Genomic DNA, 22,965 nt, shown 5'->3' on the forward strand with positions numbered 1-22,965 from the left:
CTGTGTTCTGATTTATTAACATGAGAAATGCCTCAGAATATGAGTCTTGAATGACTTGTTTGTAACTAGATAAGTGGACTGGCTATTAATCGTATAATTCTGATGCAGATTGATTTTGTAGAGGTGGGTGATAGTGGCAGCAGTAACACTGAAAAAGCTACTTCTCAGAAGCTTCATCCTGTTCCTTTCTAACCTGTTTCCACCGCAGGATTATTTTATAATACTTGTGCCATGTGACTCTCTGTGCAGTTCCTTTAAATCTGGCAGGAGCTACCAACTGCGGCCTCAAAGAAGATAATTTTCTTTTTGGCAGTTCCTACTTTTATCTTCGTGCTACAGCTGGTCAGAACCTTTTGCCTTTTTTTTTTTTTTTCTTTTCCCATGTCAGCTTGCATTTTGTGATTAAAGGGAGCTTGTGGTATGTTTCTCAAGTTGTATGTGAGAGAGTGGGGGAAATGGGTTCCTGATGTTCTCTAATAGAATTGAAAAAAGGAGGTGTGGAAATAGAGGGGAAAAAAGTTACTAGACACCCACCCATTCTGATATCTTTGAAAAAACAACAGTATGTGGGATTTTTCCGTTATGTGTTCTTGTCTGTTGTTCAACCCTTAAATCAATTATATTTTATTTAAAATGAAAGCACAGTAAAAAAAGAATGTTTGGGGGCAGAAATTAAAGTTTGTGTTGTTTCTTGGCATTATAGAAGAACAAGTGTTCAAGCAGTCTGGAAGGCTGCTTGCCTGGAAGCAATAGCAATGGAGTAAAAACACCTTTTTCATGAATGGCAATTTTAAATTTTTTATTATTATTAATTTTGTGTGTGGTGGCAGAGTATATGTCTGATGTCATCCAAACAGATGCTCTGAGCATGGATGTAGGCTCTGAGCTAATTTTCTGTTAAACAGTTACTTCAGTGGAATTCAGCTTGGGTTTCACATTTCTGTAGTTTGGACCTGTACTTTGCCTCTCAGTGTTTGGCAAAACCAGTCTAACTTTCTTCAGTGACAGTTGCTCAGCAAAATCGGTGTGCATAGATAAAGAGGGAAAAGTAAAATGTCATTACTTAATTGAAAAAACAACTGCTAAACCTTTGGGAAGAGATGAGAGTGCAAGAGGCCTGTAAGGCAGCACTGCTGTTCTGCCTCTCTCTTGACATCTAAAGTAGCAGAAAAACTATTCCTTGAGCATGGGAATCAATTTCATATTTAAATTTAATCTAACCAAGAGACAGATGATACTTCTTCTTCACCACAAACATGTAGGCACGGTGGTGTGGTTGAAGTGAGACAGTGTAGGAAGCTATTGACAGGATTTCATCCTGACTCAGCTAAAGGAGTTGCCCACAGAAAGCTGCTCCCAGTGGCACTGCCGGTACAAAAATCTGTTCTGATAGGATGATGCACAGCATTTTTTGCCTAGCCAACATATCAAGATGCATGGCTCTCCAAGTCCCTATTAGCTTATTAAATATTAAAAATAGCCTAAATGTTAAAACCCACAAATATGCAATGTTGACTGTTCCTGCACCTGAATATGCAACTTTTTTTTTTTCCCATTAAGTAATAATTACTAAATAAGATTAAAAGACACTAACTTGAAATGTTATTCAAAACTAATAAGGTGCAATGGGCTAACTGAGAAAGTACCCTATATTTTATTTAGACTAAGTGGTGAGTCTAATTTTACTTAAGGCCAGTAAATAAAATGTCATACATTTAGATTGTGCTTTTTATTTCTGAAAGTTATGTGCAAGTTGTAACTGTTAAGCTAAGTAGTGAAGAGGGAGGCTAGGTTCTGTATCCATATCTATATCTCAAGTGCCTTTTTTTAAGGGTAAATTTAACAAGTGTTGAGGGAAAGTTAATACAGGATAGATAAAAGAGTGTTACAGGCACGAATCTGATATGAAAACAGTTTTACCTGTGATTAGATTACATTTGTAATCAATGCCTGTTCACATGGAAATCTTCCAAAGTAAAGTCAGATACTTAATTGCTTTTCTTATTGCTATCTGTCTGGGTATATGTCTTTCTTTAGCAAATAAATTAGACTAATTAGTAGCTCAAATTTCACAGCTACCCCGGTTTTCTTGACTGGGTTTTCTGGTGAGTAGGTAGAGGAAAAAATATAAATCACATTTCCAAGAGGTTACCCTTTTTCTACTGTAAGTGTATAGCAAATTCTGATAAGGACATTCCAGCTTTTTTATTTTTAAAATGTTAAAATTTAAGGTATGGATTGTTTTTTAAGTACATTATTTTTGAGTGCTAAGCATGACACTTAGCTGTCAAAGAAACTGAAGTGATGCAGCACAGGGGCACATGCATTCTTCAGTTCTAGTTAAGGAGCTAATTTCACTTAAATGCTGATCAGCTAGCACAGTACAACAGTATTAGTCAGCCTGCTTTTTATGTTTGGTGACAAGATTTTTTTATGTGATCTGTCTATTAATATGTTTAGTATCTGGAAACTGCTCAAGTATATTATTTTATGCTTATATGTGTGTATGTGGGGGGGGAGAGGGAAGGAAACTAGATGAGGAAGTGTTCCTGTAGCATGAAAAGAAACAACCTAAATAAGACTAGGGATGGTTATGAAAGAGGATGCTGAATTCTTGCACGCCCTACAAACACCTACGTCATTTAATCTGTTTATAAATAGTCTCCATCCAAAGATCTGAGAGTACTTTAAAATACTAGTCAGTTCTTGCAGGATCCTACTCAGGGAAGTGATGTCTTACCACAGCCGCATACAGTAGGTTTCATAGGCTGAGGTTAATTGCCCAGTATCACACAGTGGCCAGTGACAATGCCAAAAATAAATACAGTTAAGTCTGCTGCTCGGATGAAAATGTAACAAGAAGCAAGGAGCACAATGTCTATGCTGAAGGATGTACTGTATAGAGCTACCTTTACCAGTGCCCATCAGACAGACCAGCATGGACAGTTTGAATTATATAACAGTAAACAAGTCCTTTGTTTTGTAGTTTTTCTTCAGACATTGTGACACAGCAGCTACAGTTCTGCAGGTAAATGCTCAAGCCCACAGTGCTGTCCTCCAACACAGAGATGCCGGATCACATATGCTAGTAGAAGGCCTGAGCCTGTAGGGCAGCATCCTCTAAAGGAAAGGCAGTGATAAACCCACAATAAATCACACTGGGATGTTTGTTTCCAGGAGATCTGTCTTCACTAACCTAATAATACTAGATGATGAAAATAGCCTCATTATGTGCAGTATTGTTTATGTAACAAATGACAGACCATTTCTTTTGGCTGAAATACGTGCCCTCTCCTCGTAGTTGATAAGTTTAAATGCAAGCATGCTGTCTCAGCAAATCTCTCCCTAGAGTACTACTTTTGCATTTCTTACTAGTAAATGCTTTACAGCTAACACATCCATCTGCCCATTCTAAACACTGCCAATAAAGTTAGGGCAATTAGAAGCTAAAGCTGGTATATTTTGTACATATCAACTATAAGTGGTCATTTAATATTGTGTTATTGCAATATGTGTGCTTGAAGCACGGATCAAATAATCTTTGCATCCACAGCCACGAACAAAGCTCTGTGACCTGAAAGGTGAGTCTGTGGAAGAGACGATGAAGCTACCACCAAAATGTTTGCTCCCTGATCTCTTTTGTGTTCCCTCATCATTAATGTGGCTTTCACGGGAAGGCAGCAAGGTAGTACAAAGGACCCAGCTGTGCAACACATTCCCTTTTCATCAACAGAAGGTGCTTGTGTAAAGGTGAGCAGGGGATGATGCCAACCAGAAGCCATAAAGGAGCGAGGTAACTCCACATCTTGCAGCCTTTCATTTGTGTAACACTTACCGTCAAGGTCAGCTTTTAATACATTGATTGCTGGGCAAGTGCTGTGCTGTAATACTGCACCTCCTGACACAAAATCTGCCTTTTGTATGTACTGTAGGATGGGCTATGAATATGCGTTACCACAGTCTGTTCTGTGACACAGCATACAAGGAGGCTCCAGCAGTTTACTTGCACTGTCAACCTGAGGAGTATTATAGAAGAAACATTAGTTACAGTGAGTATGTGTGCGCCTGTCTTCCAAACGAACTGTTAAATGCAACTTAGATTATCCTGATCACTGACTTAAACAGTACTACTCAGCTAACATTCCTGTGACATCAAAGTATTTAAAGGTGTGCTTATCTAGAGAAATGTGTACTTACTCTCTTGAGTAACTAGAATGAAGTAAGGAGCAGAACAAGAGACAATTACTGTAAGAGCTGTAAGAGAGATTTCCCTTCATGGTTATATCAGATAAATACATTTAAAGATGACATATATTCCACTATAGAACAGCCCTAATGATACATATTAGATATCTGTTGGAAGAGTGATAGAACACTATAATAGAACTGGACAACAGTGTTTCCCACAACTTTTAATTTTTTTCTTTTCAGATCCTTTCTAAGTGGTGAAGAAAATGATCACAAAGTTCCCATATACATAAAACATGAAAGTCTGTTAAACCTATCTGTTGAAGCTTTTCATCATTATTATTTTTTTTCCCTGTGAACATAGATAGTAGTGGAATATTCAAAAAGATCTGACCCCACAAGTAGAACATACTTTAAATGTGGGGACTTAAAACTGGGCTTCCTATAAGTTGCATCCTTTAATTTCTGAGCTCTCTAATAATATGGCATATTTATCATGCTGCCTAGAGAAGTTTCCATAATGAACTAATTAAATTTCAGATACGCAGGCAGTAACTTTACCAAACTGAGAGTTTAATAAAGTAAGTCTACACAAAACTAAAATACTGCCATAGCTAATTTAATTGTTCGACTATACTGCATAATTGAAATTTGTGAACTGATTTAAAGTTTCACTGCATTTGAATTAGATAATAAAGAAATCCAACATGCAGGTATATGCATGCTGAAGCCAAGTCTGCTGAAAGCTTTTATCTGTTCTTAATTTGCTGTTCTTCCCACAACAGTATCTAAATACCACACAGTTTTGGGAGCATCAGTCAGTGTGAACATCGTGCCAAGAGATGCCAGTGTCCTGGCAAACTGCTGGACCAGGAGTTCATCATGACATCAGTGCTGAGTTCCAGAGGAATGTAAGTCACCATATTAAACTGTTTTTGCTTATAGAAGATAATTGCTAGACAAGCACCACTTGGGGGGGGGGGGGGGGGGGGAGGGGGAATAAATTAATCAACTGATTTGAAAACTGCTTAGAACAGCAAAAGAGTCTGAATTGTGTACTATACTACTTTGACAGCATTCCCATGTGGATGGGAAATCCAAGAGGAACAGTAGAACACACGCTGCAGTCCTATGAGCCTGCAGTGTCTGTCTTATTCCCTGCCCCTCGTGTGTTTTGTAGGCATTCTGCAGGAGCTTTGGTTAGAGCAACTGTCAGCAATGTGGAAAACAAAATTACAGTGTGTTATTTTCCTGTCCAGCACATGAATAAAGTGCCTGTATACCAGGCTTTAGATGTTTTTAATAATCTCCTAATAACTGAACTATGAGTTTCCTGGCAAGCATTGTCAGAATATACGTATATGAGGGTGTAAAAGCATTTGTTGTGACATCTGTATTTGGAGGACAGTATTTTATAGTGGTAACAGCATCTCAGCTTGAAGCCAAAAATCTTTGCTCACTTTGGTACTGGTAGTCCCATCTAGCAAGGAGAATATCTCTTTCTTACCTTTAGAATGTCATACTGCATCTCAAATAAAGGCACTTTAAGAAGGGAGAGAAGAACTGTGTACGTAAGAGAAAACTGAGAGACAGCAAAATGAAAGGGGAAAAATGTTAACAGTCTAGCAGGCTTGGTCAGACCACGGTGAGTAGAACTGTCAGTCTTCAGCCATCTCTGGGACAGGCATAAACAGAAAGAAAATCTAAGGTTGGCCAGCTCTGGTGTACAGCAGTTCAATCCTAACTCTGCTCACAGCATCACAGTTACCACGACATACAGACTACTTTCTTTTGCATCTAGATAGATTGAAATGCCACCCAGATCACAAAAGAGAAGTGTACCAGTGACTAATAATACCACAATATGAACATGATCTCTCCAAAATGTTTGATAGCTATGTTGGAATACATTATGTCACAACATACCTACGAAGCACAGAAAGCAGTATTGCTGACAGAGCACCCTCTCATGGTCCCAGGGAGAAGCCCACTCTTCCCTCTGGGTTTCTCCTAGTGCCAGTGGTGGACACTAAGACACTTTTTCCTTATCTGTTGAGCTTTGGTGACAAGCTCTCTGTCTCCCAACCTCTGTTGCTTTAGTGTCCCCTTCTCCTCACATGAGGCTCATCTCCTCTCAGCTTCAAGGACTTCCAGGCTGCTGAATGCCACCTCCAGCTCTATTCTAAGAACTAGATTCTACCTAGTTATTTGAATGAATGTAACTTTTAAATCATCTTACAAATATGGGTATAGTATAAAACGACGCATATATGGAATAAGTCCCATAAGATGTTATTTTTGTCAGCTTCTGAAGTACATGTATAACAGGATCTATATTGCTGAGACCCTTGCTTTTTAGGGAAATACTCATGCCATCTGCTGGGAAGTTATGGAATTCAGCAAGTAATTTTTCAGTAGCATTTTTTCATTTTTTTCATATTTTATTTTTTAGGTGTTAAATTCTTGCACCTTTTTTTTGGGGGGGGGGAAGGGGTAAATGTAATATAGTTCAAAGGCACTTACGTCAGGAGGTCTTAGCACCCTTTTGTATGCTAAGATATGATGCAATTTACTGGCATAATTTGGTACTGTTTATGTGAACTTAACTCTTTCAAGACATACACCATCTCAGTTTAATTTAGTTTTCACTTGGATGTGCATAATTAGTAAATGTTTTCTGAAATGGCAAAGTTAACATAGTTGCACTCCAGTTCTCTGACTTGTAGCATGAGAATAACAAGCAGCTGCTGTGGCATTTCTGGTGGACGTTCTGGGTGTTGGAGTAACATGAGTACCACATAAACATATCCAATGAAACCACTAGTTACAGAAATAGTGCTAGAATCAGAATGAGTATGGTCTTCTACCAAAAATATGTTGAATAAACAGAGGCAGCAGAGCTTAATAGCTTGTAGAAAAAATAGTCTCCTGTCAAACAGTTATTACAAGACAAACATGAGATGAATCTGAATCATAATCAATTTTAAGTATTTTGTTAGCATTTCCTTCTCTTTATAGCTTTTTGAAGTTTTGCTGATTTGTTTTGATTGAGTAAATATGTACAGGTTTTTTGTTGTTGTTAGTGTGGTGTAATGTGAATGACAGTCAGACTGAGCAGCAGCATTTCTCAAGTTCAGTTCAAAGTCTGTATAGCCAGCTTCGATTTTTTAGCACCCTCTAGAGTAAGCAGGAAGCTTTGACAGCCTTTGCCTCCATCTCAGGCAGATGAGAAACTCTCTTTTTCCCTTTGTGTTGGACTTCCTGATACTCTAACCATTTAAAAAATAATTATGAAAGTATTGGAAAGAACAGATATTGAAATGTTTTCTATTATTAAATAAATGTCATTATTATTAAAACAGTTTTAAAAATGTTTTCACATGGAAATTGTACTTTGGGAAAAAAAGCCAACCAAATAACCTTTTCACCCAGCACCAACTGATAATATTCATATTGAAGTGTAACTTCACAGGGCTGTGGCTGATATTTTATCTTCTGTAACTGCAGAAGGAGCACCAAAAAGAAGTGCTCCAACACCAAGCAGCTGTGTGCTCACCACTCTTCCAAGAAGTAAGAAGTTCAAGTCCCTGCCAGCTGGACCATCATGATTACGTGGGGACATCTCAGTTCCTGCAGCGTCCACCACAGTGATGCCTACTAAGAGGGTCCTCTTCCTTCCCTTTACAATTTATCTTTTTGTACTAATGTTTTTCCTCTAGGATTCTTGAGCTGCTCCTTAATATCAATAATCTTACTTCTGTCTGTAATTTTACATTTATTATTTTCCAGAAGTACACTCTATGCACTTTCTGAGAGCTCTTACTGAAAATTTGGAAATTTCAAATTCGGAGCCAAATATATGCAGCTGGTCTGTCTCAAAACCAGCCCTGTGTTCCATGGGAGGAGAGTACCATGCACTGAGTGAGAGCCCACTGCTGTCTTCCAGCAATTTCCAGCCTTTGCTTGGCCTTTGTGCTTCCACAGAGCCCCATGCCACTGACTCCCTCGCTGAGCTTGAGCAGGTTCTGTTGTGCAGCTGCTGCTGAAAGGAAACACTACCTCAGCAGGTCTGTTTGCTTCCACAAATGTGTAATTGAGGTGCTCTCCCTGATGCTGGTGGCAAAACATGCTAGGATTCGGCTGCAGCAAGGTTGTAATGAACAGCAATAAATCAATAACCCCTGTCAGGAAGCTAAGGATTGCAGAAGTTGCTGTCTTCTCATTTTAAGATTTTAATTTTGGTTTCCAAACAGTGGTGTTAAACTGCAGAGGAAAGGACAAGCATTTCCATATCAGTTTACATTGGTAATTCATTATTCATGATGCAGAACTAGAGAGCTTAGCTGAAGGTCTTTGGGAGAGGTCTTCAGCAACACACCTAGAAGCTGGATAGTTAAGATGCTTTCAAGCCTTTCCAAGTAAAATATAACTTGCTTTTTTTTTAAAAAAAAAAAAAAGGAAAAAAAGTTTGGCTTTTTTTTTTTTTTATATTAATTTGCTTCAAAGAACATTGTAAAGAGAAATTGAACATGGATTTGAGGTCTGGAAGTTACACTTGATGCAGAGGGTTTTATTATTATCATCACTAATGTTGTAATATGTTTGCTGCTGCAACCAAAAACTTTGTTAAACAGGTTGGTGATGGAGGAAGACTAGTTCCAGTGCCCAGTCTCAGTGAGGCTGATAAATACCAGCCTCTGAGCCTTGTGATTAAGAAAAGAAAGTGTTTGCTTTCAAAAAAATCTAAATTTGCATCAACACCTTTCACATTAAAAGACATTCTTCAAGGGGAGAAAGAAATTTCTGCAGGTAAGTTTTTGATCTTTCTTGAAAGCAGAATAATGCATGCTTTCCCCTAAATACAGACCAGTAGTTACGGCTTAGTCTGTACTGATAGTATGATGGTTCTTTAGTATATGTGTAATATAATGTATCTTGCTTCATCATATAATAAATATTTAGGAAAAAAGTATAAGTTAGATTGGTAAAACAAACAAACAAACAACAACAAAAAAACACAACTTCTGGAAGAAGTATAAAAAAGTCAGTTATATTTCAAAACCTTGATAGGAACTAATACACAACAGATTTAGTTAAGCTTTGTGTTTTTTTCCAAATCACAAGTTTCTGGAAGATGTACTAATGCATATTTATTTATGCATGTATGATTAATTGCTACTTAATATTTGCTTTTATTTTGCACCTTTCTTTATATTCTCACTTTTAAATATGTAACAATGAACTCAGTTTGGTATCTGTTTCATGCTTGTGATCTCATGTCTTGAACTAAGCTCTGCATAGGCAGAAACATTTGACAGCAGATATCTGACTGAAGTAATAGGATTTCTGTAAATTTTTTCCATGTTTGTAATCTTTTTCACATATCTAAAGAAGTAGCACTATTTAAATTGCTTTTGCTATGCAATGTCAGAAAGCTTTGAGAAGATCCTATGAGAATTAAGAGGTGCAAAATTGAACTATATTTTCTTGTACCTTCCTTTGAAAAGTCTATGCAATTTATAACAGCATATGTTTTCTCAAAACAGTTTTGTCACTTTGTTTTATTTTTTAAAATATATTTTTAAAAAGGTATTAATTACAAAACAAATGCAGTAACTAGAAACTCTAAGACAGCCAGTTTGTGCACAGGAAGACAGAGATGCCACCTGACTCCACAAAGAGGTGATTTCAGGATGAAAGCAATATGAAACAAAATTGGAATCCTACCAATCCTACTAGTCTTGCATTCAGGACAAGCCAGCTGAAAAAGTTGAAAAATCTCATTTAAGAAGTCAGAGGAAAAGTCTGAGTCAAAATCTCATTAAAAATCTCACAAAGCCTTTAGTCTTTTCTGTAAAGGTTAGACGTCATGTGTGGAAGGTTTTGTCCTTTAGTGTAAGCAAAGACATTTCTAATTGAATTTCCTTTTTTTTTTTTTTTTTTTTAATGTCACAAATATAAACATTTGAAATCTTTTTAACGTTATGAAAAAATATGTGAATTTTTTTGTTGTTGTTAGAAATAAAGACAAACAGGATTAACACTGGGTGGCTTTCTAGTGTCACTTTATCCTAAACGCTTCAAAGAATAAGACAAAAATTAATAAAACCTGGATTCTTCAATGTAGTTGGATGCCTAATTCCCTTATCTACCTGCTCTGTTCATATTAAGTTTTCAAGCAATGTGTTCTAATATTTTTTCTGGTAGTGTAATGGTATTTAAAGTTATGAAGAAAATGTTACATTATAACATATATTATATATAATAAGATGTTATAGCATTAAAAAATGTTTTGGAACCCACCCTTCTATTGTACAATAGAGCAATTTTTTTTTTTTTTATTATTATTTTTTTTTTTTGCGTAAATCAGAATTAATCTGTTTTCCTTCAGATTAAATTGACACACTTTAGAATGACTAGGGACACACTGAAAGTGTGGCAAGACATTCTGATTGTGACCTATCAGGGAAAAAGGCAAAGGTAATATTACTGGCAGATCTGCACTTTAAACATGTATTGCAAAAATGGAAAACAATGTAAGGTTCATTTGTACTACATCCAGAAATTTTTAGAATTTCCTAACATTATTTTACAAGGAAAATATGTAAATGCAACTTTAAAAAAATAATTTAGTTCTTCAAAAAATTAGAAAAAAGGAAAAATTACCTGTGTATTTTATACACAGGTAATGTTTATATGTATATATATTACTGTATAGTAAGTCTTCACAATGACTTGTTATGCACCAGAGCTGCGCTGAAGTTATTAGTAAATGGACATGACGTGTATCCACCATGTTGGCTTTCTCTTTATTCCTAGTTTTCATATTCTGTGCAGTCTTCATTAAATCATTTTGTTTGTGTTTCAGAGTAATGTGTTTCAATAAACCTTTAAACACATTGCATATCTTTTTGTTCTATATCTCCTGATAAAGGAGAATAGCGCTAAGCACAGAAATGCAGAAATACTCCTAATCACCATTTCATTCTTAAGATATATTCCATGTGGGACTCTGAGCAAAACTCTGCCAGTGAGAGGTACAGAGATCCCTCAGACCCCACGCATTCTCTTTGCGTTAATCATCAGTAGTAGCACTGACAAATAAGCACATAATGGAGCTGTGAATTTTATATCAAAATTGTGAAGTATAGTAAGAACAGTGCACTTTATTATTTTCTTTACATTTATTCTATACAAATTTAAAATAATTAAAGTGTCCTGTTAAAAGTATATAACATTATGTAAAAGTACTATGTTCAGATCTTCATCACACAATGGTTATCTTCTTTTACTCAGGTGTCTCATCTTACCAGTTGCTCAATTATGAAGACAAATCGGATGTTACACTCAATGGTAGAAGAGGAAATCAGATAATGAACGATGTTGGTTTTGATGTTGCTGGATCAGATTCTGTTGCCTTTAAAGCTTCTTTTGGCATAGTGACCAAACATGAAGTTGAAGTACCGACATTACTTAAAGAACTCACTACAAGGTTATATTATAAATATATATATATATTTTTCTAGTTCCATAGTTATATTTCATACAGTTAGGTTGAATCTCTGAAAAAAATCTATTAATACAAAAAAGGGTTAGGTTTTGGTTATTTTAGGCAATAAATAGCACTCACCATCAGATATTTTCCAGGTTTCTCGTATGACTAACAAGTCTCAGATTAAATCACTGCAATTAGACACATGACCTCCAGTATAACAGGGGCTATAGAATTTATCAGAATTAATTCTTGTTTTAATTATAGTGCATCTTCCAAGAAAAAAAGAAAAAAAGTCTAGAGAGGACGAGTCCATCAAAGATCCTATGTATTAAATTCCCTACTACTGCAAATTTGAAATTTACTTCAAATAACATTAGGAAGAAGAGATCCTCATCTGCTGATAAAAACAAACAAACAAACAAAAATTCTGTGTTATATGACTAAGAGCCAGTGCCTGTAGAGATTCTCCTAGAAACACATTTGTTTGATGATCATTTCATGTTCATACTTCATATAGTATATTGCAGTTATAGTTCATACACATCAGCTAGTTTTTAATCCATTCAGGGTATGCCAGCTTCTATAGTTATCATTTTAGATTTCTAACCAAAACTTTCCACAATTATAAGCTTTATGGAAGCCCAAAGGTAGAGTATTAAAGTTATTACTTATAAAATTCATAACTGTATTACTAATATACAAGATATATATAATATAAAATTTATTGATTATACAAGAAGCTTTGCAATTTGCTAATAATCTCTGAATGTCCTCCTTGTCTCCTTCTTGATTTTAGAAAAATAAACTTTGATCACTGTCTAGTACATCAATCAAGAAAAAGTAGGATGGAGATTCTGTGCGTGGTCATGGAAAGTATTAGGACTACAAGGCAGTGCTCATTGACTGTCCATACTGGAATGCGTGGAGAAACCATGAGGGTAAATATGTTTTAGGATAAATAAAGTTCTGTAACTCGAACAGGCAAACAATAAGCTCATTATTATAGATTTTATGGCTGGATTTAATTGTATTTTTACAGAAGTAAGCTTAGAAAAATTCTAAAGTGAATTTATGTTATCACACTGATGTAAAACTGAATAACTTCTTTATTTGTATTGTTTATGTGAGTAAGCTAAGGAAAATGCATAAAAGGATGGCTAGACAATGAGACATTGTTTTGGGTGAAGTCTCGGCAAAAATGTGGAAATTCCTTCTTTTCAGTTTGAAACTCTGATAATCATAAATCTTTTATTACTATATACATCTTCTATAACTCATTACAACTTCAGGTTGTTATTATTTCAAAGATTGGCATCTCACTCCCTGTCCCATTTCTGCTCCCCCCCCTTGCTGTCATCAATATGTTTGAATAATTGAAACTTTGAATCTTCTGAGGTTTGTCCATTGCTAGCGTTTATAACATTCACACAATTTTTGGTGACTGATGCAAGTTAAGTTACTGTCTCTGTATAAATGCAACACTGATAGTATGAAATTCTTTACTGATGAAATTTGATCTTCAGTTTCAGAGCTTCCTCCTGGTATAATAGTTCTCAATATATACAATTAAGATGTTGTTTATTTTTTATTTCTTTTTTTTTCTTTTGATGATTTTCCAAATTATAGTTTCACATTATTGAAGACCAAAATTATAAAGGACGGGACAAAGCCATTGTTTTTCCTGCACATACAACAATTGCTTTTAGTGTGTTTGAGCTTTATATTCATTTGGATGGTAATTTTGGTAAGTTGTGCATTATTGTCATTACTGTCATTTTTTAAAGTGGTTTGAGGTTTTTCAACAGTTTTCTTGTTCTTCATTTACATAAGCCTCAATCCCATAAAATGGGCATGCCTTAATTTTATGAACATAAGTAGTCTGAATTTCTGGGGAAAATGGTTATTACTGAAAAGATTAACAAAGCAGGTAGTGGAAAATACTTTGCCATGGAAATAGTTTTAAAACTTAAGTTTTACTGTTTTGTTTTGGTTTGGTTTGGTTTGGTTTGTTTTTTTACATCCCCCATGTTCCACTTGCAAGGAACAAAAAATCATTTATTTATATATCGAGACTTTTATGACCATCTGAACACTTTCATAAAATGGGAAAGTAAAAAGACCTAAGTAAAGAAGAAAGTGTGCAGAACTTTTAAGCAAAGCTAAGAATTTTTGTTGTTGTGGCTGTAATTTCATTCTGATATATCATTACATGTATAGCTATCTGAAGATTTACAAAGAAATAGAATTACTGAAATCAAATATGGAAAACATTATGAAGCTCCTGTAAATTTGTCTCCTTTTGGAGAAAGGATAGAGTTTATATTTTTACATTATTTACACTAATTAATGTGTAGCCTGTAATGTTATTGGTGTTGTTTGCAATAAAGCAGAAATTCAATTTTAGGATTTGATCTAGAACTTGGTAAAACCAAATAATGTTAGATTGTGTTTCAACCACCAAATTTACATGTACTTAAATACAGGGACTTTTGTGAGAGTTGCTAAATTGTTTCAGGAGCTTCTTAACTCTGATTATCATTGTGGCCTTTTTAAAATAGCAAGACAAAAGATTAGGGAAGTTCTGTACCTCTGCAGGTACCTCTGCAGATCTCTACAGCAGTACCAGTTTTAGAATTTGCAAATAGCTCTGTATTCTTTGGCACATGCAGTATTCAAATTCTATGACAGGAACTTTGTGTTTTAAAGCACCTTTTTACTGAGCAGTGAAAGAACTTCACTGTAAAAACTTTAAATACACTCCCAATCAGGCTTAATTACTGGATTAAAAGTAGAAGAGAGAATACAGTACAGTAGTTCTTTATATTCAATTCCATAAAACATTAACTTCAAATTCTGAAGTGCTTTGATTTTATTTTACCTGTATGTAGTGGTAGGTACAAGCACAAGAATAACGTTTTAGCTAAGTCATTGAAATCATCAATGAAGCTGATGTCTATCTAACTCAATTAAAAATAATTATCAATTGAAGTCCTGCTTTTTCAGTTCCTTGTAATTGATTATCCATATATTTTGCTTTCAAGTTTTTCTTTCAAGTTATGGATAGAAACTAATGTGATATTTATTTTCATTTCAAAAAAATAACTTTTGGCAGTTGAATCTCCATTGGAAGAGAGGACTATAGATCTTGCACCCTTGCTTATAAGTTCTTATTTTTAGTTTCAAATGAGTCTACAGAGATTATGGAGATATTCAGAAGCAGGAGCTCCATCAATATGATTTAAGGAATTAACCTTTAACGTGGGCAGGAATTGCATGAAAAAAAAAACTATAAACAAACTGATGATGTATGTTGGAAACCATGAATGTTTAAAAAATCCTATTGAATGTTTCATTTGATTCTGTGTGTTATTGCTGTGTGCAGACTTGTATTAGACAGTGGTACTAGCCTTTACAATTTTTAGCAAAGCTGAATTTAATAACTGCTAGCTTCATCAACCTATTATAGGTTAGAAAAGCATATTAAATTGTGTTGAACAGCTATTGCTTTTATGTTGCATTTTTCTAATAGCTTATGTTTCATTTTTACAGAACTATGTGTGACTCCAATTTCAAAAGGAGGATTTGAAAAAGAGAAATCCACATCATCCTCAATGAACAAATTAAGGATGTTAAAGAGTAATCTATTTCATCGAAGTACGGTTTTTGATATTTATACACAAATGTCTTAGTTAACGCATGAAGAGTAGTTATTTGTTTCTTTAGTTTGTGTGCAAGATGAACGTTAAAATGAGAAAACTTCAGTGTAAAATGTACTCCAATTTCTTATGTACTGATTGTCAAGTTATGACAGAATCTTTTTCACAATAACAAATTTATGGTGTTACTGTTCATTAAAACTAAATATCTTAAAATATATAATAGTCCATGGCTGATGATAAAGTGGTATTGAGTAATTACACAACTAATCAGTTAATATTAACCTTATTTCATATGTTTGCAATTTACATAGAGCATTATGCAATACAAGTTATAAATAGTATTGCAGGGCATACTTTTTATGACTAATTTTAAGTATCAAACAATTTAAATATTAGAATGTACTCTTTAGGCTATATCTTCATGTAGCAGGGATATCGGCATGATAGCATCATAGTTCTCTTTCTCATTCTGATACGAACACAACAGCCAACAACGCTAAGTGTCACTTTATGTAGGTAGCTATGTCTTCTTTGGGATATCTCTGACTATATTACTCAAATCTGGGGATTTGTTCTAGTGAATGTAGCCTGTTTATTTATTTAAGATTTCTTAGTCTAATTGTTGTGGAAAGCCGCAAATCTGAAAGTGAAGATAAACCTTAAGAACCAAAGACATCCTTCTAAAGGCTGTTCTGTCCATGTGTCCTTGCTCCACCGTATCCCATTCTTGATCAAAGGACATTTATGGACCAAGCCTTCAGTTCTGCTCCAGTATTATGCTAAGAGAGCAAATCTGTGGGTATGCTATGTATTGCTAGTTTTGGCTGTTTAAAAGTTGGTCATCTTATCTAAACTAAGAAGAAATGAAGAAAGAGGAGAAAAGTGGGTCAGTCTGAGAGTGACTTCTCCCTGGGGTGTTTGGATGCTCAGAAGTCTTCTAAGACTAGGACTCAGCATAGAGTCCTCCAAATTTTCTAAATCCTTTAAGCGTTTTTTTTTTTTTTTTTTTTCTTCTTTTTCATTAAATAAACAGAATTAACAATTTTTAGAAAACAAAATTTGAAAAACTAAAATGAAAATGTTTAAACAGGAAAGTACACAGCTGTGATTTGGCGATTTGTGATTTGTGATTGATTAGGTGCATTTCTAAAAAAAATAAATTACAATTATACTATACTGGTCATTTGTAAAAATAATTCCAGCTTCTGCCAATGTCTTTTGTGAAAATAAAGGAAAACTTTCATCATGCAGGGCTTTTGATAAGAAGTCATCTCTGGTGACATGTTTAGAACGGTTTCATGAATCAGTTGTCATTTCCATCAGTAGATTTACAGATTGTTTTGTGAACAGTTCATCATGTAATGACAAAACACTGCTCTTTTTTTTGTGTGCCTTCTTTTTCAGATAAAAGAGTAGTGGATACCATCGCTAACTCTGATGGTTACTTGGAGGACCTTTTTACAGACTACTATGAAAAATCTGCAAGCCTGACCAATCTCTCTACAAGCTATCTCAGAGAAGGGGCTCATATCCGGATTAATTTACTTCATAATAACATCACGAAAGGTCCCTGCGTCCTTTGTGGAATGGGAAGTTCTAAAAGGGAGACAGTCTATGGATGCCTAGAGTGTTCTTTTAATGGACAAAAGTATGTACGACTGCATGCTGTGCCCTGTTTTGACCTCTGGCATAAGAGAGTGAAGTAACTGATGTAGGTAAGTGCCTGTTGTAGACATGGGCATAAATAACTGTGCCACAAACTTTACACAATTAGCAAATGTGACTCATTTTGTTTAAATGCAAAATACTGAAAGTGCAAAACTTTTTATAACACTATTATTTTCAAATAATTTGCTTCACAATGACCTTAATTACTTGAAAATGTATGCATTCCCTGACATTTTGATTTTCTTTTTTCTAGTACTTTCTCATTGTATTATCATAATTAAAAATGTGCTTTTAAACTGTATTTTCATAATGTCAAAATATATGCTAGGACCTACCTATAAATAAGTTGTTTACATAAATTTGTTGTTAAACCCCCAAACGTTGCCTTTATCTACACTGGAATAGAATGGTAAAATGAGAATATTTGTTAATAATTTAGTGTTCTCATGAATCTTTCATTGAAGTATCAGATTAAAAAACATGCTAAAGCTTAGCTCTGTCTAATGTTTCATTCACAAAAGGGAACTAAAACTGGTGATGAGAGTTTCATAGTTGAGTGTCTTTACGTACGAGGTACAAGCCAGTCTACCTTTTTTGAGTTTGTTTTTAAGGTCATAGCTGCTCATGACTTTCATACCATTTATGTGTTCAGAAAAAAAGTGTTTAGCCAGAAACATTTATGAAAGTTACAAAGATAACAGAACTAAATCCTTCCAACCAGACTTCTGCCTGAAGGTCTTCAATCTATAGACCTCATCTATGAGAAATTAAGTTTGTGATGTTAAGAAAATATACTCCAGGGGGCACTAGAGACTAGCACCCAATACAGAGATTGGGAGTGCTGTTCAAACCTTCCCCATGGTATGTTAAAAGACAATTAAATTTTATATGTATGTTTTATCATGGTTTTAAGATAAGTCAGTCATATATAGAAATCTTTTTACCTAGGCTGCCATTTTGACTGTGTATATCTCCTTATTCCATGTTGAAATAAATGAAATAAACGACCATTTTTCTCAATAGAAAGGTACGTTACGCAAGTGTTGTGATGGCAGCTACATACGCAGAACAGCTCATTAAGCGCAAGTGCTGTGTATTAACTGTCAGTGTTACTTTGCATTTTTCCAAAGTGAGGGAAAACAGATTCATGCCCAGATAATTACCTTATATAGAATATCTCCTATCATCTTCCACCTCATTCAAATAAAATATGATATTGTAGATTTTCAACATTGTGCTGCTGAACAATCTGGCTAACTGCATTAGTAATTTTATTACAAAGTTTAAAAATTTCCTTGAAAATACTGTATTTTCATAAACACCAAACTTCAACTTAATATTACAAAGAGGGTATTTTAAGTTGATTTAAAAACATTTGTGTTTTTATGTTGAAATTCCACAGACAAGATTCATTTGTTTTAAGGCTTTTTATAGATAAATTTGCTGCAATGGCCAATGGCCTATGCAGCGTTTTAATGGAGTTACCTTCCTGGAATTGTTTTTTCCTTTTATTTTAAAGGGACCTTATAAGTATTCATCCAGTTATTTTCTCATTTTGTCAACAACTACTAGAACTTTTTTTTTTTTTTGGTGACTGACAGAACAGAAACAATTATTTTGATCAGTAATTTACACATTAAGGAAGACAACTGAGCAATAGTGTAGATTAGGAAATGACAAATTAGTAACAATAGCTCTTGTTGTGTTCCAATTGTATTTATTTCTTTTGCAACACCTAACACATTTTATTAGTTGAGTGTTAAAAATAAGATTTTTACAGTCACCTTAGATATAAAAAGATGCCACTATAAAAAAATACAAAAGATTTTGCGATGAAATATTATTTAGGATTTTTTTTTTTTAATTCAGTGTCCAGAAAACAGCCAAAGATTTTATGAGTGCTTAGAGTTCATCATGCTGGTAGACATTGTACTCCTTTGCTGATATGAAACCATCGCCATCATGGTCATTCTTCTTAAATATATCAGCTAAGATTTCATCATGTGCTGAGGGGTGACGTTTTTTGCCATCTCTTGCAAATTCTTCTTTCAAATACTGGCTTATCTAGAAGAGAAGAAATAAAAAATCAACTGTTGTGGCTTTTATATCAGTCCTCAGCAGCTATCTATCTTTAAGAGCATTATCATATATGTGTGAGTTACTGTGACTGCTGTGCAGATTTCTGAAGTTTCTCTCCTACCAAGTTTGGGACTATTAATATATTAAAGCAAATATGTACATCTCACTGTACAGTTTGTGTAAGTATACAGAAGCTTTACATGATGAACTGAAAGAGAGGTAACTACTGTTAATGCTGATAAAGTATATCCATAATTGTATAATCTATTCCAAATTCGTTATGCCACATTACCTCGAGTTCAGAGAGTTTCCTGTCACTGTCCTTGTCTATTTGATTAAATGCTTCAACACTGCGAGGTCCCTTATTTACTGCATAAAGTTCAATCTCAAAGATCAATGTTGCATTTGGTGGAATCTTGCCCTGTGCTATGAATAAAAGAAAGAACACATTTAAGAGATCAAAAAAAATGTTCAGTGATCACACATATGGTAAATGCACATGTAAATTGTCTTATTTTTCCTACTACAAAAGACTGTTAATATTCAGATTAAACTCTGGATTTAAATATTACACAGCTAGACAGGACGATTGTTCATGTTCTGAAAAAACAGGAGTGGCATGCATTGAGCAGGTAACTGTGTTACACAAATGACTTCAAGAGAGATTTACAAACAATATACGTCCCCAAAACAAAATTATATTGATCATATCAATTCAGGTACTTTTAAAAATGAAGATGTATATCATTTTGAGAAGAGTTTGTGTGTTGTGAAAAATAGCTATTTCTGAACTTCTCACTATTTCACATACTGTCTTATGATGGGGCTTATTGAGAGATAAATTCTATGATGTTTAACTTTATTTAATATTTGTAATGTGATTTAAATGATTACTGTACTAGGCTGACACTCGTATGTATTTTCTTTCTGAAGAAACAAGCAGGTAATATCAGGTTTTACAAACTTACTATGAATTATATCTATGGTTAAAAGGACATTATGCAAAATGGTGATTTGAATATGCATCTCACTAGAAAGAAGCAATAATGTGTAATTGAACTGATTCACCAAACCAAACCAAAACAACAACAACAACAAAGAGAACTACTTGAATATTTTATCTGGTCTCTAGTAAAAAGATACCGAAACATGTTAGACACTGTTATTCCTGTGTCAGAGCATTTGCCTGTAAGCATAGATCATTGCATCATGCATCTGGCTAAAACAGGAACTGGAAGAGACAAGAATAAATTAATGAGGTCTGAAAGTAAAGCCAAAAAAGCATCTAGAAATTGTGCAGTGTAAAATTAAAATGTAAACATGCAAGCTGTTTCTATTCGTAGCCAAAGCTAGTGAGCATGACATTGTAACCTCAGAATTTTGACAGAATTTTGAGCTTGTGACCATCTTTCATAAACTTGTTTATAAGCACAAGGCAAACAAAACTATTACTTGCACTTCTCATCTAAAATATCTGTATAAAAAATGACATGCTTCAGAGTTCAAAAGATTTTAATCTTACAAGCTTGAATGTGTAGAAGTTTTAAATATATCTGAACATATGTCATGGTTTATATATTATCTACTAAATAAAGATACAGTACTAGAATTCAGTGCCTGTAGTTTACAAATATACATACCAACAAAAGAAAGACATGTAAAGATTTAGAAAGCCACATGCATCTTTTCTAATTCAAGATTAGGCAGGCATCTTCCCCAACATGCAGGAATACGCTGAGACAGAGGACAAGTATACTGTAGGAAAGCAGTATTTTCTTGAAGTGCTACCTAGAACAAACAATGCTAGTATTAGATTTAAAGAATGTATTTTTGTATCAGTGTTTTTCCTTATTGTTACAAGACTTTTTTATTAAAACATTACACTCAAGGGACAACAAATTATTCCTACTAAACTTCATTGGCTAGAACAGAATTGTATCAAAGACAGAACCAGTGCACGTGATTCTAACACAATACCATTGCCAAATAATTACTACACAGCAGGAGCTACCTTTTCAGAGAAACTACTACACCCAAGCCAGAGCTGAATTTAATTTATCTGCAACTGAGTACTGACACTGCATAATGCTCTTACTTGAACATTTTTTTTAAATGGACTGCACACTTAAGCATCATAAGTTCATACCTGATTTCAGAGCAATAAAACAAAGCAAAGACAAAGTTTAGTATTTAAAATCTTTTTTTTTTTTTTACCGTATCCTTGCTGTCCATATGCTAATGATGGAGGAATGATCACTTTCCGTTTTTCTCCAGGACACATATTCATCATAGCGATATCTAAACCTTTTATGACTTGTCCAACACCCAGAACGAACCATTTTGGATGACCTTCATTTTGCGTCCGACTATTAAAACAATTGTGAGTGGATAACAATTAATTTAGCATTTGTATTTTTTAAATGACTTTAAATTAGCAGTTGGTAAAAGCATGCATTAAATTATTTAAACGCAAGAACATTTAGAATGCAAGAATATCCTAAGTATTAACGCTATTTTTCTGCTACACTCACAATTTATTTAAGGTCAAATCTTGATATGTGTAAATGGTAACCTCCATTTGAAATCACAGGACATGTAAAAAACTAACTTCTTACTAAAACCATTCAATCCTCCTGATGAGATAGGCTGCATGCAAAGTGTTACTTCAGGAAGTCTGTGAGAGGAGAGTTGGGATGAATTCACTGCTGTGAACTGAGAACAACTTCAGCTGCTCACGATGGGATGGGATGGGATGGGATGGGATGGGACGGGACGGAGCACGCTACTGAGTGTTGGGGGAATGTGGAAACCTTGGCTACAGTGCTGTGTGCTCACCCGCTGCTCTGTTCACTTACAGCAGTGTCTGAGCCAGCTTCCGCTCAAAGGCGTCCCTCCTATGGGAGCTACACTGAGCTGTGAATGAGCAGCTCAAAAGTCAAAGGGCAGCACTAAATGTGTCAAAATTAGACACTCCAACAGGAAAAAAGTGTCAGTAAAATGGCAGTTAAATGTAGCATTATCCTCTATGGATTTTTTCTTAAATAATGCAAGGGAGGGGATGAATCAAGGTTGGGTAATAAACTAGGCCCATCAATGCCAGCCAGATCTGTGATATATGGGCAAGCAACGAGCCTGATGCAGGAGGACTTCCCCTCTGCAGCTCTGCACAGCGAGTCCTGCCACTCTCGGCAGGATGCACCAACAAGAAAAGCAAGGCACTGTTAAAACTAAGACTAAAAATAAAACGAAGCTTTTGCACAACGGCTTCAGCAAAACGCGCAGAGGCAGCCTGCTGAGGGATGGACGGGACGTGCACGCTCAAACAGCAAGATGGGTGCGAGGAGGAGAGCCCGACAGCCGCCATGCCAACCAGGCAGAAGCCTGCACTGACATTTCTGTCCAAAACGACTTATTTCCAGCAAACCGCCACGCGCTGGTTTCAGAAATCCTTCAGCGCTCAGCTTAGGGGTAAAAAATAGAAAATAAAAAAGGCTTTGTGGGGCGGGGGGGGGGGGGTTAGGGAGGGTATTAATGTCAGCAGACGCTGCCCCAGCTGCCCCGCCGCCCACCTGCAGTAGAACTTGGAGCCGTCGCTGGCCAGGAAGCCGTCGTAGTGCGCGTTCAGCAGGTCCCCCTTCTTGCTCTTGGGGCTGCAGCTCTCGGGGAGGTGCAGCACCTCTATTTTAACCTCCTCCGCCGCCGCCGCGACGCCCTCGGCCCGCGCCGGGGCCGGGGCCATGGCGAGGAGGCGCAGCAGCAGGATGGGGACCAGGATCATGTCGCGGCCCATCTCGCTCCGCGCAGGCCGCCGGCGTGGCACTGCTGCAGCAGGGCCGGCTGGCTGTGGGCGGGCCGGGCCGGCTCCCGGGGCCGGCC

At 35.6% G+C, this 22,965-nt stretch overlaps 2 protein-coding genes across 3 annotated transcripts; one reads left to right on the top strand and one right to left on the bottom strand.

Moving 5' to 3' along the window:
* The first annotated feature begins 108 nt into the window (after positions 1–108).
* On the top strand, positions 109–19,516 carry PJVK (pejvakin). Of its 2 annotated transcripts, XM_072041027.1 has the most exons (9): positions 109–5,099; positions 7,978–8,255; positions 8,823–8,997; positions 10,580–10,668; positions 11,485–11,680; positions 12,480–12,621; positions 13,310–13,427; positions 15,233–15,337; positions 16,747–19,516. In XM_072041027.1, the coding sequence occupies exons 5-9, from the start codon at positions 11,562–11,564 to the stop codon at positions 17,046–17,048; spliced, it is 786 nt and encodes a 261-aa protein (XP_071897128.1). In that variant the 5' UTR covers positions 109–5,099; positions 7,978–8,255; positions 8,823–8,997; positions 10,580–10,668; positions 11,485–11,561; the 3' UTR covers positions 17,049–19,516. The 2 variants fall into 2 exon arrangements, with proteins under 2 accessions (XP_071897128.1, XP_038038033.1); XM_038182105.2 differs by lacking the exon at positions 10,580–10,668 and having other exon boundaries at positions 7,978–8,997.
* FKBP7 (FKBP prolyl isomerase 7) lies at positions 18,706–22,960 on the bottom strand. Its single transcript, XM_027462068.3, has 4 exons — positions 22,659–22,960; positions 21,304–21,455; positions 19,382–19,515; positions 18,706–19,074 (listed from the first exon to the last, which is right to left on the bottom strand). Exons 1-4 carry the CDS (start codon positions 22,877–22,879, stop codon positions 18,913–18,915), a joined length of 669 nt encoding a protein of 222 aa, XP_027317869.1. The 5' UTR covers positions 22,880–22,960; the 3' UTR covers positions 18,706–18,912.
* Positions 22,961–22,965: the final 5 nt, after the last annotated feature.

The sequence above is a fragment of the Anas platyrhynchos genome, chromosome 7, assembly GCF_047663525.1.
Source record: "Anas platyrhynchos isolate ZD024472 breed Pekin duck chromosome 7, IASCAAS_PekinDuck_T2T, whole genome shotgun sequence".
Classification (NCBI taxonomy): domain Eukaryota; kingdom Metazoa; phylum Chordata; class Aves; order Anseriformes; family Anatidae; genus Anas; species Anas platyrhynchos.

Bases quoted from the DNA above. Each gene is read 5' to 3' on its own strand.
- PJVK (XM_038182105.2), top strand. From the start codon at position 8,787: ATGTTTGCTGCTGCAACCAAAAACTTTGTTAAACAGGTTGGTGATGGA. The intron at 11,681-12,479 runs GTTATATTATAA...TCTTGATTTTAG, and splicing joins CTTAAAGAACTCACTACAAG to AAAAATAAACTTTGATCACT. The intron at 12,622-13,309 runs GTAAATATGTTT...TCCAAATTATAG, and splicing joins TGCGTGGAGAAACCATGAGG to TTTCACATTATTGAAGACCA.
- FKBP7 (XM_027462068.3), bottom strand. From the start codon at position 22,879: ATGGGCCGCGACATGATCCTGGTCCCCATCCTGCTGCTGCGCCTCCTC. The intron at 19,516-21,303 runs GTAAAAAAAAAA...TTTTATTCATAG, and splicing joins ATATGGACAGCAAGGATACG to CACAGGGCAAGATTCCACCA. The intron at 19,075-19,381 runs GTAATGTGGCAT...CTTCTCTTCTAG, and splicing joins GGAAACTCTCTGAACTCGAG to ATAAGCCAGTATTTGAAAGA.